General features: G+C 44.5%; 1 protein-coding gene across 1 annotated transcript in view; it reads left to right on the top strand.

Moving 5' to 3' along the window:
• SIRT7 (sirtuin 7) overlaps positions 1-18,839 on the top strand; it is an 885,398-nt gene that overhangs the window by 764,646 nt on the left and 101,913 nt on the right. The window contains exon 6 of the mRNA XM_044068225.1: positions 18,735-18,833. Within this exon, the coding sequence (XP_043924160.1) occupies positions 18,735-18,833 (99 nt within the window). The remainder of the gene's footprint in view (positions 1-18,734; positions 18,834-18,839) is intronic.

The following is an 18,839-nucleotide window of genomic DNA, read 5'->3' on the forward strand; positions in this document are numbered from 1 at the left end:
TCTCAGTCCAAACCCAGGGGCAGCAGACCACAAGACTACAGTCTCAGGGTATGCACAGATCCAAACAATGGAGTGCTCCCACCTCAAAAACAGGAAGTAGTAAGCCAACATCCCATGGAAAAAGTTCACAATGACTTGTCCTTCATCCTTCCCAGCCTTGCCCAAGTAATTGCATCCCTTTGGAGGAAAACTCTCCCTGCATGCAAAAAACTGGGAGTACATTACCCAGGTCAGATGGGTCTTAAACATTGTATCCCAGGGATACCGATTCTACTTCCACTCACTGCCAACCCCAAGCGGATTGCCAGACCTCCCCCCAAACCAGTGGACAGAAGCCCAATAATAAGTACTTCCTCTTCTCAGTATCAAGGCTATTCAACCTGTTCCAACAGAGAAAAGGGGACAGGGTTTCTACTCCAGACTGTTTCTAGTGCCTAGAAAAGAAAACCCTTGGCGCTCTATCCTGGATCTGTCAATTCTAACCACCTTCCTGGTGGTTCCAAAATTCAAAATGCTTACTCTACAACAGCTGCTTCCTATGCTAGCCAAGGACTCCCGGCTGGTCACCCTAGACTTAAAGAAGTTATCTGCACATCCCCATAGGGGAATCTTGCCGGAAGTATCCATGTTTCAGGGCAGGCTCTATGCACTATCTGTTCTCTGCACTTCCCTTTTTTGCTTATCTACTGTGTATTCACAAAATGCCTGGCTCCAGCCATTGCATACTGCAGGCACAGAAAAATTAAAATTTACCCATACTTGGACAATTGCCTGATTCAGGCAGACAGTCTGGAATTGCTACTTCAACACCTGACATTTGTAAAGAGACTTCTAACTTCTCTGGGGTATACTATCAACAAAAAGAAATCACATCTAGTACCCAGCCAAAAAATTGTATTCCTGGGAGCAAGCTTGAACACAACTTCCCAGATGGCATTCCTCACTCCAGAAAAACAGGTTTATTTGACAAACTAGTTCAATCTACTGGCCACCCAAACCCAACTATCTGCAAGAAAATACTGCAAGCCCTAGGGTTCATGGCCTCTTGCATTCTACTAATTCCAAATGCAAGGCTGCATATGAGGAAACTTCAGTGGTACTTAAAAAGTCTCTGGTGCCAACATTTTCAGGACCTGGAAACAATGATTCCTATCATTCCGTACCTGACAGATATCCTTTGGTGGGCAGAGGCCTTCCTTTCACTCAACCCCCCCCGCCACCCAAACCCTGACAACAGATGCATCAGACTATGCATGGGGGCTCACATGGCAGGCAAATGGAGCCCAAGACAAATGCACCTGCATAGTAATCAAAAAGAAATGTTAGCACTACATAATGCACTGTCAGCCTTCAAATACCTTATCCTTCCAGGGCAACTCTTGATAAAGACAGACAACACCACAGTTATGTGGCACATAAACAAGCAGGGGGGAACTCATTCCTACCCACTCTGCTTAGCCATGGCTCTGTGGAACACAGCCTTGAGCAATCAAGTGCACCTGCAAGCTCAATTCCTGCCAGGCAAACTAAATTCACTGGCAGACGACTTAAGCAGAAATCTACTGGACCCACATGAGTGGAAACTGGAACTCAAATCATTCAAGCTTCTAATTCACTGGTCGGTGGCACCAGAGGAGGACCTCTTTGCCTCCCCTTAGAACCATCAATTGAGCAAATTGTGCACAAGAACTCCCCACAGCCAAGCATGGAAAGTGGATGCCCTGTGTTTTACATGGAAAAACCTCTCAAACTATGCCTTTCCCCTCTGCCCCTCCTCTCGAAAGTACTATTCAAGGTCAAACAGGACAAGCCAAGGACAATCCTGATTGTACCAGACTGGCCACACCAGCACTAGTACCCACTTTTACGCAGTCTGACAGTAGTGCCACCCTGGCACCTGCCTCATACCCCTTCCCTGCTGTCCCAGCAGGAGGGCCAGATTTTGCATCCTCAGCTGGAAACCCTGAACCTAGCAGCCTGGCTCATCCCCCGAATACATCACCAGCAGCCCTCAGCAAACAGATGCTGGATGTCATCCTTGAGGCCAGGAGGCCTAGTACTAGAAAATCCTATTCAGAAAGGTGGAAAAGATACTGTTCTTGGAGCCAATCTCAGGGAAAGGATACAACCGTGCCCAACTTACCTCAAATCCTAGATTATCTAGCAGAACTGCTCCACAAAAGCCTATCCTTCTCTTCAATTAAGGTCCATGCCTCTGCCATCTCAGCTCACTACGATACTGAGCCCACCCCTCTTCTCTCATCCTCTGAGAGGAGCTAACAATTTAAGACCCCTGAGGAGAGCTCCCACTCCAGCCTGGGACCTTAGCTTTGTACTAGAGAAGCTCATGCTTCCCCCCTTGGAGCCTGCTGCTACAGCAGAGGTAAAATTCCTCTCTTGGAAAACAGCCTTACTTCTAGCCCTCACTTCAGCATGAAGAGTGTCTGAGTTGCAGGCCCTTATGGCTGTGGAATCCTTCATTATCTTCCATGCGGACAAGGTTTCCCTCAGGACTAACCCATCATTTATCCCCAAGGTGGTATCTAGTGTGGTTTTAAACCAATCCATCCATTTACCAACTTTTTTCCCTAATCCTCAGAATAAAGGGGAAAGGATCCTACACTCTTTGGACGTGCATAGGCAGCTTAGGTTCTACCTTGGCAGGATTAAACCTTTCAGAAAATCTGGCCAGCTGCTAGGCAGCTTTGCTACAGGGGCAGAGGGCAAAGTTATTTCAAAGCAATCTCCAAATGGATAGCACACTGCATCCATTTCTGCTACAAACACCATAGAAAACCTACCCCACAGGGGATCAGAACCCATCCCACTAGGGCTACCTCAACTTCTACAGCATTTCTCAGGGCAGTCCCTACCAGGGACATCCCGGAAGCTGCAACTTGGAGTTCTGTACACACCTTCACCAAGCATTACCACTTGCCTATTTTTTCTAAATCCAGAGCTGGATTTGCTACAGCAGTCTTAAAAGACCTGCTAGCCAGCCCTAATACTTATTGACTGCCTCCACCCTTCCTCTCAGCTTTGGGAATCTACCAAAGTGTGATGACTGGAACAGTGAATCACGAAAAACATAGTACAGTTGTGTACACTTACCATAAATATAGATGTTCAAGTGCATTTAAAGGTGCAGTCCTGGTTACCCTCCCTCCAGCCCCCTGACTTTTCTATACTTTCTACCTGTCCTCTTTTTTGGCCATATTTTATGGCTGTGGTATTTACTTTTTACTGGAGGTCTTCCACACCATGTAATTGTTTCCTGTTTTGGGGGCTCCTGACATCTGGGGCAAGAAAAACTGATGTAATGGTGTCGGCTGCATGTTTTATACCCCTGATGTCCTAACGCCATGGAAGAAGCGACAGCATCCGATGCAGAAATCCCAAGACTGTGGTATTCGGGCCGACTGAGGGCTACCTTCAGGCAGATAACCCAAGTGTGATGACTTTCAACAGTGAATACACTCGAAAATCTACATTTATGGTAAGTTTACACAACTGTACTTTCTTTTAATTACTGCCCTATCTCTTATATTGTCCTATAAAATCACCATCTATCCCAACAGCTTACAAAATATATTAAAAAAAAAAATGCACCACAAAATGTCAGCAAAATTATGTTCAGCACTTTCATCTTTTAATTAAGCAACAGACTTTATCAGACAATTGCACACATAAAATGAACTTGTTTTATGATAAATTTTCAAGTCACATGCTGTTAATAACATTGTCATATTATTACAACCAAATTCAAAAAATGGCATGTGAAAACATTTTATAAAACACATATATGAAATATATAAAATGATAGTGGCCAGCACCATTCATTCAGTGTTTATTACTTGTAATGTATATTTTATCATATTTATGGTTGCCTGTATGCAAAGAAAAAAATGTGCCAAGATCTTGCAGACATTTTTAATGCCATTTCTGTTTGTATTTTATGTGTTTGTTAAAATGTTGATTTACTTATCTAATACATTACTGTCACTTTAAATGTATTCTTAGAATTATTATGGTGAAGTGGCTACACACTGTTTATACCAGGCTGTTTCAGTTATGTGCAGATCATGCCGAAGAAGGTTGAGAATAAAAACCAGTTCATGTTACAGTGTCTCTCACCGAATTTTAGTGTTTTGAAGTCTTGCAATAAAATGAAGAGACCTTTACTTCACTATTAAATACTGGGTGGTGCTGGATGTTCTTCATGTTTCACTGTTGCAGTCATTACATTTGTGTTTTCTGCTTGCAGGTAGCCCTCAGTTGGCCTGATAACAAAAGTCTTGGGTCCTGCGTCGGTTGCTGCCCCTTCTTCCATGACGTCAGGGGTATAAAACATGCAGCCGATGCCATTACATCAGTCTTTCTTGCTGTGCGGTGCCCGAAGCAGAAGCAGTTCGTAAGTGCCGGTCGGCCGACTCCTGAAATTTTCGTTTTCGAGTTTCAGAACCGAAGTCTTCAACTAAAGGCTAAGTACCCCTTTGGGGAAACTTTTTCTTGCTCCTTACCGATGTCAGTAAAAGTTAATAATTGCATTACTTGTGGAAAGCAAATACCTCATAAAGATTTTCATTTGTACTGTATTCCTTGCCTAGGCCCTGACTACGACGTACCTTGCTGTTGGTTTTGTGCTTTATTTAATCAGCGCACTATCCGTCGTCGGTATATTTTCGCCTCTAAATATTTCGGTTCTCGGTTTAATTATCCAGAAATGTCGTCTGTTAGCCATCCGACTACCAGGGAAAAAATGCGAAGATAAAGACAGAGACAGGCCGCCGAGGTCTAAAACTGTCGACGGCGCTTCTCCTAAGCCAGTCACCTGTACTCAGTGAGGTGCTTTTGCAGCCCCTGATACCCGCTACTTCTGATTCGCAGGCCTCTACTGAGACCCATTCAGAGTCCAGTATGCCTCGAGATGCTTCAACTATGGAATCTGCGGATGTCTCTACCTTGGATGGGTCCGGAGCCGCTGAACAGGCACCGGCTTCTGAGGGTGTATTCAGGCCTATGTACTTGTATATTAAACTGACGCTCCTCCTTTACTTAGGCCTAAATCTCAATCCATGCCTAAAAAAAGACGCCCAGGCCACATGCTCAGGCCTCTAGGCCTAAAAAACAAATGATAAGAATGGCTGAAGATCTAATAACTCTAATCAGGGGTAGCCAACCCCCCCCCCCTTCTAAGAGGCCTAGGACTGAAGTTGATTATGAATCTTCTGATCAGGATTCTGTTTTTTCTGATTCTTCTGATGATCTGGATTTGTCCTTATCTACTTATGAAGATTCTGATGCAGAGGACTCCATTCCCTCTGCTTCCCCTCGGGAGGGTTTTTCTTTTGGGGGAAACCTTACATACTATAAGGGAGCATTTCCACTGGCAAAGCCAGGATTTTTCTGATTCAAAAAAGAGGCATAGGGATTTCCTTCTCGTACCTCAGCATAGGCCATTAGCTATTCTTCCTGTACTAGACATTGTTGATGATGCTTTTTCAGACTCTAGTTTGGCCCCTGATTTCCTGCCTCCTGCTCCCATAAAACCTGACCGATACTACGGGTTCCATGAGTCCCAAAAGTTCCTTTTTAAAAATCCTATTGCAGATCCAGAGACTATTTCACAGGGGCCCAAGGGCATTAAGGCTTCTACTGCTAAAAATCCTACCCCTTCTGATAGAGACTCCAAGGCGCTGGATAGATGGGGTAAGAAGGTTTACACTTCTGCAACCTTGGCCATTAGGGCTTTAAACTGACAGTTTCATATGTTAAAGTATCCACAACATGTTATTGGACTGCTTAAACAGAAAATGATGTTGATTCCTGACTGTGTGGGAAATAAAGAATTACAGGATTTAATGCATTCTGCTGAACAAGTTGGAAAACATACTTTGCAAGGTGGTTTTGATTCATTAGAGGCCTCTTGTAGGGCTGCTGTTACTGGGTCTGTGCTCAGAAGGCAAGCGTGGCTTAAGGAGCAATCTTTGCCTGATCATGTTAAAGCTAAATTGTTGGATGCTCCTTTAAATCAGGACCGCCTGTTTGGCAACAAGGATGAGGAAGTTCTTAAAAAGATGGAAGATAAAGCTAAATCTATGCAAACTGTTAAAGATTTTTTACAAGTTCAGCCTCCTAGATTTAGTAGGCACTGGTCCTCTAAGAATTGATCCTTTCCAAGCCAAACCCAGACACAGCAAAAACCCCAGGTTTCAGTCCCAGGGGAAACACAGAACTAAGCAGTGGGGGGGGGGCTCCACTTCCAAATCTAAGAATAATAAGACTCCTTCCTATGGTAAACTGTCTCAATGACTTCCTTTTAAAATTTCCAAGCACTTATCAACTGACTGCCCCTTTGGGGGGAAAGATTGCTCTTCATGCAGAAAAACTGGGAACTCATTACCCAAGACAAATGGGTTTTAAATATAGTGTCTCAGGGATACAGATTTTGCTTCCACACATTGCCAGCACCAAGCGGGTGGCCGGACCTACCCCCAAATCAGTGGGCAGAGGCCCCAAAACAAGTACTTTCTCTCTTATGCATGGGGGCTATTCAACTGGTACCAGAAGAGGAAAAGGGACAAGGTTTCTACTCTAGACTTTTCCTGGTACCCAGGAAAGACAATTCATGGCGCCCTATCCTGGGCCTGTCTACTCTAAACACCTTTGTGGAGATTCCAAAATTCAAGATGCTGACTCTTCACCAATTACTTCCTATGCTAGGCAAAGATGCCTGGTGGGCAGCACTAGATTTAAAAGAAGCATACCTGCACATCCCAATTAGGGAATCTTGCAGAAGATATCTACTCTTCAAAGCAGGCAACATACACCATCAGTTCTCTGCACTGCCCTTTGGCTTATCTACTGTGCCCAGGGTATTCACAAAGTGCCTAGCTCCAGTTATTGCATTTTGCAGGCAAAGAAATATTCAAATATACCCATACCTGTTCAAGCCAGGACATACTTTTGAGTCATCTGGCCTTTGTACAAAGGGTTCTAACTTGTCTGGGGCACACCATAAACGAAAAGAAATCACACCTGGTACCCTGTCAACAAATTATATTCCTGGGAACAAGCTTGAATACAACTTCCCAGATGGCTTACCTCATGCCAGAGAAACAAATTCATTTGACAACCTACTTCAAACAACTGGCCACAAAAAAACTGCTATCTGCAAGACAAATACTGCAAACCATGGGGTTCATGGCCTCCAGCATTCTTCTAATTCCATATGCAAGACTGCATATGAGGAAACTGCAGTGGTATCTAAAAAGCCTATGGTGTCAACATTCTCAAGACCTAGAAACAATGATTCCTATCATACCTTGCCTTCACCTAGAGTTCCTTTGGTGGACAAAACAAGGGATTACCTTTCACACCACCCCCTGCCACCCAAACCCTAACAACAGATGTATCAGACTATGCATGGGGGGCTCACCTGGCAGGGAAGTGCATTCAGGGCAAATGAAACCCAAGTCAAATGCACCTGCATATCAGTCAAAAAGAAATGTTAGCTGTACAGAATGCTCTGACAGACTTCAAGGACCACATTCTTCCAGGACAACTAATGGTAAAGACAGACAACACCGCTGTTATGTGGTACATTAACAAGCAGGGGGGTACACATTCTTACCCCCTCTGCAGACTAGCCATGGCATTGTGGAACACAGCCTTGAGTTACCAAGTGCACCTACAAGCTCAATTCCTGCTAGGAAAATTAAATACACTGGCAGACGGACTAAGCAGAAACCTCATGGACCCACACGAGTGGAAACTGGAACCAAGGATTTTCCACATGTTGACAAGCAAATGGGGGAGCCCAGATATAGACCTGTTTGCCTCTCCCCAGAACTACCAATTGCACTAATTTTGCACAAGGACTCCCCACAAACAAGCCTGGAAAGTGGATGCTCTGTCCTTCAGTTCAGCTGAAAAAACCTATCAGTCTATGTCTCCCCCCCTCTGCCTGTGCTCTCCAAAGTACAACTAAAAATCAAACAGGACAAACCAAGGATGATTTTGACTGCTCCAGACTGGCTGTGCCAACACTGGTTCCCCCTCCTACGTGGTGTGTCACGGTTATCTCCATGGTACCTGCCTCAGACTCCTTCCCTGCTCTCTCAGCAGGAGAACCAGATTCTGCACCCTCAGCTTCTAACACTGAACCTTGCAGCCTGGCTAATTACTTAATCTCTCCTTTACCATCCCTCAGCAAACCTGTGATGGATATCATTTTAAGGCAAGGAGGCCTAGTGCTAGAAAATCTTATGCTGAAAAATGGAAAAGATTCTGTGCCTGGAACCAATCTCAAGGGATGAGCACATCAGCGCCCAATTTACCTCAGATTTTACAATACTTAACTGAGATGCTTCACAAGGGCCTGTCTTTTTCCTCCATTAAAATCCACGCCTCAGCCATTTCAGCTCATTATAAAACAGAACCTCCCCTCTTCTCTCATCCACTGCTCAAGCAGTTCCTCAGAGGGGCCAAAAATTTGAGACCGCCCAGGAGAGCTCCAGCCTCAGCCTGGGACCTTAACTTTGTTTTGGAGAAACTCACTCTGCCTCCTTTCGAGCCAGCTGCTACTGCAGACTTAAAATTTCTTTCTTGGAAAACAGCTTTCCTTTTTGCAATCACTTCAGCTAGAAGGGTATCTGAATTGCAGGCCCTTATGGCAGTGGAGCCTTTCATCATCTTTCTTGTGGACAGGGTATCCCTCAGAACCAATCCATCCTTCATACCCAAGGTGGTATCCGGTGTGGCTCTTAATCAGTCCATTCATTTGCCAACCTTCTTTCGCAATCCACAGAATAAAGGGGAATGGATACTGCATTCCTTAGATGTGCACAGACTACTTAGATTCTACTTGGACAGGACTAAACCTCAAAGGAAATCTAAGCAACTGCTGGTGGCATTTGCGCAGGGGCAGAGGGGAAGGCTATTTCAAAGCAAAACATTTCTAAATGGATAAGCCATTGCATTCATTTCTGCTATAAGCACCATGGAAAACCTATCCCTCAGGGGATCAGATCTCACTCCACTAGGGCTGCATCTACCTCTACAGCCTTTCTCAGAGGCATCCCTACCAGGGACATCCTAGAAGCTGCTACCTGGAGATCTGTACATACTTTCACCAAGCATTATCATTTGCCAATTTTCTCTAAATCCAGAGCTGGCTTTGCCACTGCAGTCTTGCAGGGCCTTATAGCTGGCCCTAATGCTATCTAAATTCCTCCTCCCAACCATAGCTTTGGGAATCTACCCAAATGTAATGACTGCAACAGTGAAACATGAAGAACATAGTACAGTTGTGTACACTTAATAAATGTAGATGTTCAAGTGTATTCACTGTTGCAGTCCTGGTTACCCTCCCTCCAGCCCCCTAACTTCTTTTGGCAATACCTCTACTTTCCTTTACTATGCTTAAAAGCCTTTTTGGTGTATTTGCATTTTTGTTGGAGGCATATCTTTGTACTTTTATATTTAATTGCTTCCCATTAGGGGGTACCTAACATCTGGGGCAAGAAAAACTGATGTAATGGCGTCGGCTGCATGTTTTATACCCCCGACAACCTGACATCATGGAAGAAAGGACAGCAACCAATACAGGACACAAGACTTTGTTAATCAGGCCGACTCAGGGCTACCTGCAAGCAGATAACCCAAATGTAATGACTGCAACAGTGAATACAATCGAACATCTACATTTATGTTAAGTGTACATAACTGTGCTTTACTTTTGGTTTGGATTTGAAGCTGTTTTTGACCACTCACATCAACATGATGCAAGTACTTGGGTTATTTTGTGGTGATAACCAGGGAAAAAAACAAAGAAGTCACTACAAAGTCTGGAAAGAAGCAGTAGCACATGTCAACATTTTTCAGCCACTAAGGTCACCTTTAGAGGCATAAATGGAAAGCTCTATAGTTATAAACTTGCTAAGAGTAGAAAGGGCTTGAACAGAGTCCTAAGTTTCCCTTTATAAGGTCAAAACAGAGCTAGAAACAACTGGATCAGCAACAAGTACTTAGAGGAACAGAAGTTATTGAAACCAAAGTGTAGGAACTTTGAAAAGCTGAGCTAAATCTCTGGTATGAGTTAGTATTTGTAGATAAAGAAATAGAAGAACTGTACCTGTATTCTTAAACGAAAAAGCTAAAACTCTTTACTTCACCTTAATGTACTGACAAAACTGGTCCTGATTTGGGAAATTTACAGATAAGCAATGAAAAGTTTAATAAAACACAATAACAGAACAATACATCAAACAGGACCAGAGAAAATATAGCCACAGGGTGGCTTCCACCCCATACCTGTACTGTGAGTTGAAGAGTGATTTGCTTATTTAGAGTAAACACAGAGAAGTACGGCACCAATTTTTAGTTCCAAAGTTTTTTTTTAGAATGCTTGTGATGAAAATAGTACATATTTTGGGGGAGCACTTTGAGATGGGCAAAACCAAAGTTAGAATTTTAGCTAGGTATTGTTGGCCATGCAACAAAATACATTGAGATTTTCTGTACACAGAATATGCAAGGATTGCACCATCTGTTGGGTTCAAAATTCGTCTGATACCTGTGCCTGTTAGTGCAGTCCCGCTTGAGTGGCTGGCTATGAATTTTTTAAGCCCATTAATGAAGTCTAATAATGTCTACAGATGGGTCTACCTGATAAGACCGAAAAGCCAAAATTTCGAATTCCACAAGACCGAGAAGAAATTGCTGAAACCTAATATGAATTAACCCCCAGAACCCCAATGAACAAGTCTGGGCAAGTACCGCTTGTCCTTCATGGTGAACTTTGCCCTTTCACCACTGTAGTGCAATCTCAGAGTTGGTATATTTAGTTAGCTTAGTCTGCCCTTCCTTACCCCTCAAGGATGTGCAGGACTTTCTACCATGCCTGTTAGTATGCTGGAGCCACTAGTCAAACTTGCTTCAGTTGGGCTGTAGTTAGGGCTTTATCTCTACATGTCACCAGAACTGTGTATACATCTGTTCATTGGTTCCCTGCTTTCATTAAAAACGCATATCCCTAGTATTACAATTAATATGCATGAACTGACTCTTTTTGGAATGTGATTGCTTTTCATATGTTCAGGATGACAACTATTTATGTGCAGCACTGGGTATGTATAAGTGTTCTGTAAATAAGCATTGTTTATACTAGGATAAATGCATGCATATAAAACTGGAACACACATTCTTAACAGACGTGAAACCCAGACCCATACTCTTAATGTTTATATCATCCTGAAGTTCAGTAAACAATACCATTCCACTTTTCCAAATTAATTAAAAATGTAAACAAGGAAAGATTTTAGCATATGTTGCTTACTCCATAGTTGTTCCTCTACTCTGATGATAGCCCTGAATGTTGTAAAGAAAATGTTTCAAAACAGTGTGGCAGCATTGGAACAGTTTGTATTTTTTTTTTGGCTAAAACATGAATATGTAAAGCCAGGAGTTCCCCTCAAGTGTTTGAAACTCTGAATAATGGGGAAGGTACTATATGAATATGAAGTGTCAGCAGGAGATAAAAAATGTCCCCTTTTCACATATAGGATAGACTGAAGCATAGTGAAATCACTAGTGTCTGTTGTGTAAGAAGGAGCTTTGCAAACTAAAGGTCAAATGATTGAGTATTGTGCCTTGGTCAGACCATACCTTCAGTACCACTTGTGGTTCTAAAGATCATGTAAGGAAAAGGACATCAAGCTGCTGGAATGAATCCAGATGAAGGGTACCAAAAGATCTTTTCTCTGGGGTGGAGAGGAAGTGATATGACCTAGAGGAGCTTGAGCTCTTCTCCCATGAAACCTGGAGAGACCATGGGGAACATGATGATGTCCTCCTATTTCTGTTGCAGTATTCTGGTTGTGGGATTTCCTGCCCTCAGGCGACTCGTACGTCGGCTCCTATACAAAAGCTTCAACTTGGCTGTTGCAGCTGCATGGGACATCACATGTAAGGCTGTAAACCAGGGCCTTAAATGTGACACCTGCACACACAATCCTCAGAACTTTTCAGCCACAGACGACCGATGTATCTTGTGTTCGCTTCTTCTCATCAGACGTCTCAATAACGTTAAGTAACCCATTGGGTTTTTGATTTTTTCATATCTGATTGTTATTGCTTAGGCTTGGTTTGTTGTAGTAATTTATAGCCGATGTCAGGTAAAAAGGGTAAATGCCAATGCGGGTGCCAGATACCCCATAAAGACACCCATGATAGGTGTGTTTTTTGCTTAGGCCAGGAGCACGATCATTCTGCTTGCTCCATTTGTCAATCGTTTGTGCCTAAGATCCTACGCAGCCATCTGGCCACACTAAACCTCTACTTAGAAAACCAGCGCCTTAAGCAGTTAGCCTTAAGAGTGAATCCCGCCTCAGCCGCGTCAGAACCTCTGTGTAAGAAGCCCAAGCTTCCTAGGCCTTCTTCACCCACCACTCCATTACTGGACGCCCCACCAGCTGCCGATTTAGGAGCTGAGGGGTGCCCGGTGGATCCGTCGACTTCAACGACGACCTTTGGGGAAGCCATTGCTCAGCCAATGACTGGCACATCCACAGAGCCTACCCATAAACCGACTACCATTGAGGTCGAGGGGGAATCAGAATCTGTGGTACCTCTCACCGGGATTCAGACTTATGATACGGTTCCTACTAAACCTGATTCCAGGCCGGTTCTAGCATCCACCCTGGCTAAAAAGAAACAGAAAACCAAGCATGCCTCCTCCACTGCAGAAGGGCTACCGGATTGGCAGTCCTTCACTTCTTCCCTGATGCAGGCCTTTATGGCCCTTAGGCCTTCAGCCTCATCCCCCACTACTCTACCTTTGCTCAGCCCTAGGCCTGCTTCAGCTTCTTCCCTCCCCCCATGACATCCCAGGTTAGGGAGGAAGAGCATGATACTTCCTTTTCCTCCTCAGAGGACTCCATATCTTACACCTCCCAAACTGCATCTCCCCAAGAGTATTATTCTCCTGATGAAACCTACTGAGGGGGATTCACCCCCTGAGGATATTACATTTGGCGAGACCATCACCAAGATGAGACTATTTCAAATGTGATACCTCACAAATGACTGACACCCAAAAGAGGTTATTTTGAGCTTCTTCAAGTTGAATCCCCCTCCACTTCTGCTGTTCCTCCAGTTCTCCCTGCATACTTGTATGCCTTTAATTCTGCATCTAAGACCCAGACTCACAGCCACCTGCCCAGATCGCTTCTACAAGGTACCCGATGAGCAGGAAATCTTAGTCAAACCACCCTTGGTAGACCCAGCAGTGATTGCCACCTACCCTGATAAGCAATCCAGGCTCCTTCCCTCCACCTCACTCCTACCCACTAATAAAGACAGCAAATCTATGGATAGGATTGGTAAGAAGGTATACACCTCCTCCATATTGGCTTTCAGAGCCATTAACTATCAAACGCACATGACTAAATATGCTCTGGACTTGGTCTCTCAACCCTCCTCCATGCTGGCTTCTATCCCTGACAGCCCCATTAAGGCTGACATCTCCTCCAAACCTTCTATGGCTACAGAAGTAGCCAGACACCCTATTAGATGCAGCTGTGATGCTTCAGAAGCATCTGCTCGCTCTGCAGCATCTGCTTCAGTTCTCAGGAGATACTCCTGGCTGAGACTTCAGAATCTCCCAGAAGACTTCAAGTCAAAGATCTTGGATGCCCCCTGGATCACAATTTCCTTTTTAGAAAACAACCTGCAGATCTCTTCAAGAATCTTCAAGAAAAAAGTAAGGAATTGCAGGACATAAAACATTTACTGGTGTCTCCCATTCCCAAGTACTGCAGAAACTACCCTGCTAAAGCCACCTTTGTTAGGCAAAACCCTACTCAGATGGGTACTTCCTCTTCCAGATCTAGAAGAGGTGCAAGACGACCCTCCATGTCCAGACCTGCTGCCCCGCATCCTCAGGCCAGACAACCCTTTCAGGACAGAGGAGTCCCCAACAATGCATGACTGCTTTGCCTACCTTCCATTCTCAGCACACCTTCTCCACTGCCTCCCGTTCTGGCAAACCATAACCACGAACCAATGGGTACTATCCATAGTCCAAAAAGGATATTTCCTGTCCTGGAAAGAAAAAACACCCAGGAGAGGCATCCCATACCTCCCCAAAAAAACAGCTACATCTCCTTCCACTGGTTCTGGCAGACCTGCTGAAGCTGGGCACCATATAACCTGTCCCCTCAAGACAGGAAGGAAAAGGTTTCTACTCCCGGCTCTTCCTGGTTCCCAAGAAAGACGGCCCTTGGAGTCTCATCTTAGACATCTCCTTCCTAAATCTTTACCTTCAAGTGCCCACCTTCATAATGCTGTCACTTCCCACCCTGCTACCTCTCATACCAGCCAAGGCTTTCATGGCCACCTTGGAACTAAAAGAGGCCTACCTACACATATCCATCAGGACTTCCCACATAAGATTCCTGCGTTTCTCTAGGCCCTCCTCTCATTTCCAACTTACTGCTTTGCCCTGTGGTTTGTCCACTGCCCCCCAAGTGGTCACAAAATGCCTGGCCCCAGCCATTGCCTTCTGCAGAACTCAGGGAATTCAGATTTACCCCTATCTGGACGACATCCTAATACTGTCAGAGTCAAAAGATACCCTATCAAATCATCTGCACTTCACCATGTCCCTTCTGCAGAATCTAGGGTTCACCCTCAACCTTCCAAAGTCGTCCTGGAACCCAGACCAGGACAAAATTTTTCTGAGTTGCAGAATCTGAATGGACAGAATGAAGGACTTTCTCCCACAGGCCAAGGTACTATCCCTGACCTCCCACTTCAAGGAGATCCTACACTCTCAGACAGTAACTGCAAGGCAATTCCTTTGACTCCTGGGCTTAATGGCAGCAACCATTCCTATGCTACCACTGGCCAGAATGCATATGTGCAAGCTACAGTAGTACCTCAAAAACATTTGGTCCCAGCACCTGAATCAGTTGGAACAAGTAATTCCCCTCCTTCCCTGCCTAAAGGAAGAAATCAGCTGGTGGATCCAACAAGTCCAGCTAAACCCAGGACTTCCACTTCAGCCCCCCCAACCCAAGTAATGCATGCAGATGCCTCAAATTCAGGTTGGGTGCAACAATGGCATCTTACAGGGTTCAAGCAAACTGGCACCCTTCCTTGAAGGCCAAACACATCAATGTCAGAGAAATGACAGCAGTCTTCTTAGCTCTAAAAACCTTTACCCCTCTGCTTCTACCAGGGGTTCTTCTGATAGTAACAAGACAATACCACTGTAATGTGGTACCTCAACAGACAGGGAGGGACAAAGGCATATCAGCTTTGCAGACTAACCCTGCTGATATGGGACCTAGCCTCTTGCCACAACTTGTCCCTGCAGGCAACCTACATCCCCTCGCAGGACAACAAGCAAGCAGATCTCCTAAGCAAGACATCCTCTCCACAACACGGATGGATGCTGGACAGGACTGTCTCCCTAGATATAGTCCACCAGTGGGGCACTCCTCAAATAGACATGTTCGCCTCCCCCCAGAACAGGCAGCTACAGACCTTCTGCTCAAAGACCTGCTCCCCTCTACCCTGGAGAGTAGATGCTTTCAACATTTCCTAGGAGGGGAAGTTTCTTTATGCCTTCCCCCCTTCCCAGTGATTCAGAAAGTCCTCCTGAAAATCGGGAAGGACAAACCAAAAATCTTGTTAGGGACTCCCTACTGACCAAGGCAGCACTGGTTCCCCCTACTTCACAATCTAGCCAAGGGCAATCACTACAAGTTACCCTACAAGGTGGACCTCCTGACACAAGAAAAAGGAACTCTCCTCCACCCACATTTGCAGATGTTATCCCTGACACTGTGGGTGATAAACTTTTGATCCCTTTCAGACACCAATACTCAGAGGACGTGATTTCAGTCCTGAGGGAGGCCAGGAAACCTACAACAAGAAAATCATACCTAACTAAATGGGAAAGATTTATTAAGTGGTGTCTAGACAAGGGAAGGGACCCTTGTATTGCTGATCCCCTTCCCCCAGTTCTTACTTATGTGTGTCAATTAATAAAAAGTGGACTTTCCTGTTCTTCAGTGAAAGTACACCTTTCTGCAGTATCAGCCTGCTTGCTTCTTGATCCCCCCTTGCTAGCGAGGCTCGATGTAAAACTCTTCCTTAAAGGGGTGTTACACATGAGACCTCCAAAGAAGCCTATCCCTCCACCCTGGGACCTTAACTACATCCTGGAAAAGCTCACCCAACACCCTTTTGAACCTGCTGGGACAGCTTCCCTATAGATATGTGCATAGAAAACAGTCCTCCTAGTGGCTATCACATCAGCCAGAAGGGTTTCAGAGCTGCAAGCCTTAATGGCTTGCCCCTCCTACACCACATTCCACAAGGACAGGGTCTCCCTGAGAACTAACCCCTCCTTTATGCCCAAGGTGGTTGATTTGTCTCTAAACCAGTCTGTCCACCTATCCACCTTCTTTCCCTCTCCCACAAATGAAGGGGAGAGGATACTCCACTCCCTGGATGTACACAGGCAACTAAGAGTTTTACCTGGACAAAACTAAATCCATTAGGAAATCTAAACAACTCTTTGTTTCCCTCCACCCCAGAGCATTGGGCAAGGTAGTCTCCAAACAAACCATCGCATGTTGGATCAGGAAAGCCATCTGTCTCTGCTACTCCCACCACAGGAAAAAACCCCACTGGGAGTAAAGTCCCATTCCATAAGGGCAAGGTCCTTTCCAAGCCCATTCCAAGGCTTTCCTGAAAGGTCTGGACACTGCTTCCATTATGGAAGCAGCCACATGGTCCACAATCCACACTTTCACCAAACATTACAAGCTATACCAAGTCTCCAGAGCAAGTGCAGGATTCGCCAGGGCAATCCTAAAGGGCTTTGTAAAATCCTCTTCTGCATCCGCCACCCTCTCATCCAACTGAGCTGTGGTACTCTCCCACAACTAGAATACTCAACATAGGAATAGAAGGACATAGAATAGTTGTGTAAAATCTTACCATGATCATACATGTCCTTCTCTTCCATGTTGCAGTATTCCTTCCCACCCACTAAAACCCCCCCTCATCATTCTCTTTTCATCCCAGCTTCACCATGGACCTATCTATGCTACAGAAGGACCCCAGGGTCCCATACCTGAAACCACTGGCATCTTCTGCTGGGTCTTCTACTCTACCTGCTGAGCTTCAAGTTCTGAGGCTTGTGCGTGCAGACATCACATTTAAGGCCCCTGGTTTATGGCCTTATGTGTGATGTCCCACGTAGCTGCAACAGCCAAGCTAAAGCTTTTCTATAGGAGACTATGTATGAGTCGCCTGAGGGCAGAAAATCCCACAACTAGAATACTGCAACATGGAAGAGAAGGACATCTATGGTTATGGTAAGATTTTACACAGCTGTTCTTTGTGAACAAGATCATGTCAAGTAGATGTGAAGGGGCCATTCAGTCTGAACTTACGTTGTGATGGTCATTGACCCATGGAATGGACTGCCAGAATGTGTGTGGTAAAGGAGTCTACAGAAGCATTTAAGAGGGCATACAACAAGTGGGACCATGTGATGAATCTAGAAAAAAAAGCATTTGATACTGTACCCCATTCAGGCACTGGTGACAAACTGGTGAACCTAAACATCAAGCCATAGGAAGGAAGTAAGGTGAATAGAAGATTGTTTGACAGAATACATGTTGCTAGAGTTCCAGGTGCCACCTCAGAGAAAGTAAGTGTTACAAGCTGCGTTCCCTGAGCTTCACTGCTGGGTTTCCTTCTATTTGACATTTATTTCTCTGATTAACAAGACAGCATTCCAGGTCTGTGGTTAACACAACTCACTGGCGTTGTGAACTAGGGATTGTTTGAGCACCCAGCAATATGAAGGTACTTTAGGATGGGATGAACTATGCAGATAACTAATGCAAGGACAAGAGCCTCAAACTAAATGCCGAAATATAATACAGTCCACTTTGGTAAAAAAAAAATTGTTATCATACTACATGGCTGATACACACCTTAAGAGTGACATACACTAGAGATCTATGCATCTTTGTAGATGGTCCCCTGTACTTGGAAAGTCCTCTGCTCAACTAATAACCAAGAATATTTTAAATTGAACTGGTGAAGGTTTGTTTCCACTGTATTCATCTCTTTTCCACTCCATTATTGAATACAATGCTCCTGTTGGTGTGTACTTATTGAAACTTAGCACTCAACTGGAGAGACCCCAGAGGTGCCAAAGCAGCAACAAAAAAAAAGCCACAAGCCTCAGTTTCCGTAGCATTATTCAAACCACTTTTCCTAGGCACTGCCTTCATAGAACTAGTGGTTCCTCAAGCTCATGTACCAAGGACTTTAATCTCTGTTAAAAATTAATAGGACAGACTGGCATGACAGGTTCTTACCCAGAGTATTCCTAACCTATGTAATAAACTAACCCTGCCTATTAAGCAAAGTAGTACCTTAGTTGCATTCAGGACTAACCTAGACAATTGGATGGTTATTCACAAATTAAATTTTCTCCAGGCTGTATCTCATGTGACCTGCCTTGAGGAAGGAGGTAAGTCTTCGATGCAGGATAATCTGGGCTAGGCTATTAATGGTCAGATGAGTAACTGATACTAAGTATGGTACAGATTGTGGTATATTCTACAGTACTCAGTCTGATCAGAAAACCAACCAGGTATTGATGACTTTTAATGGCAGTCTTTTTATTGCCTTTCTTTAAGGTGCAACATGTAGTCTCTCAGAACTGTGATGGCCTACATTTACGCAGTGGGCTCCCAAGACATGCATTGTCAGAACTTCATGGAAACATGTACATAGAGGTGAGA

Source organism: Protopterus annectens, chromosome 4.part0 (assembly GCF_019279795.1).
Source record: "Protopterus annectens isolate FY-2018-M chromosome 4.part0, PAN1.0, whole genome shotgun sequence".
In the NCBI taxonomy this organism is placed as follows: Eukaryota; Metazoa; Chordata; order Ceratodontiformes; family Protopteridae; genus Protopterus; species Protopterus annectens.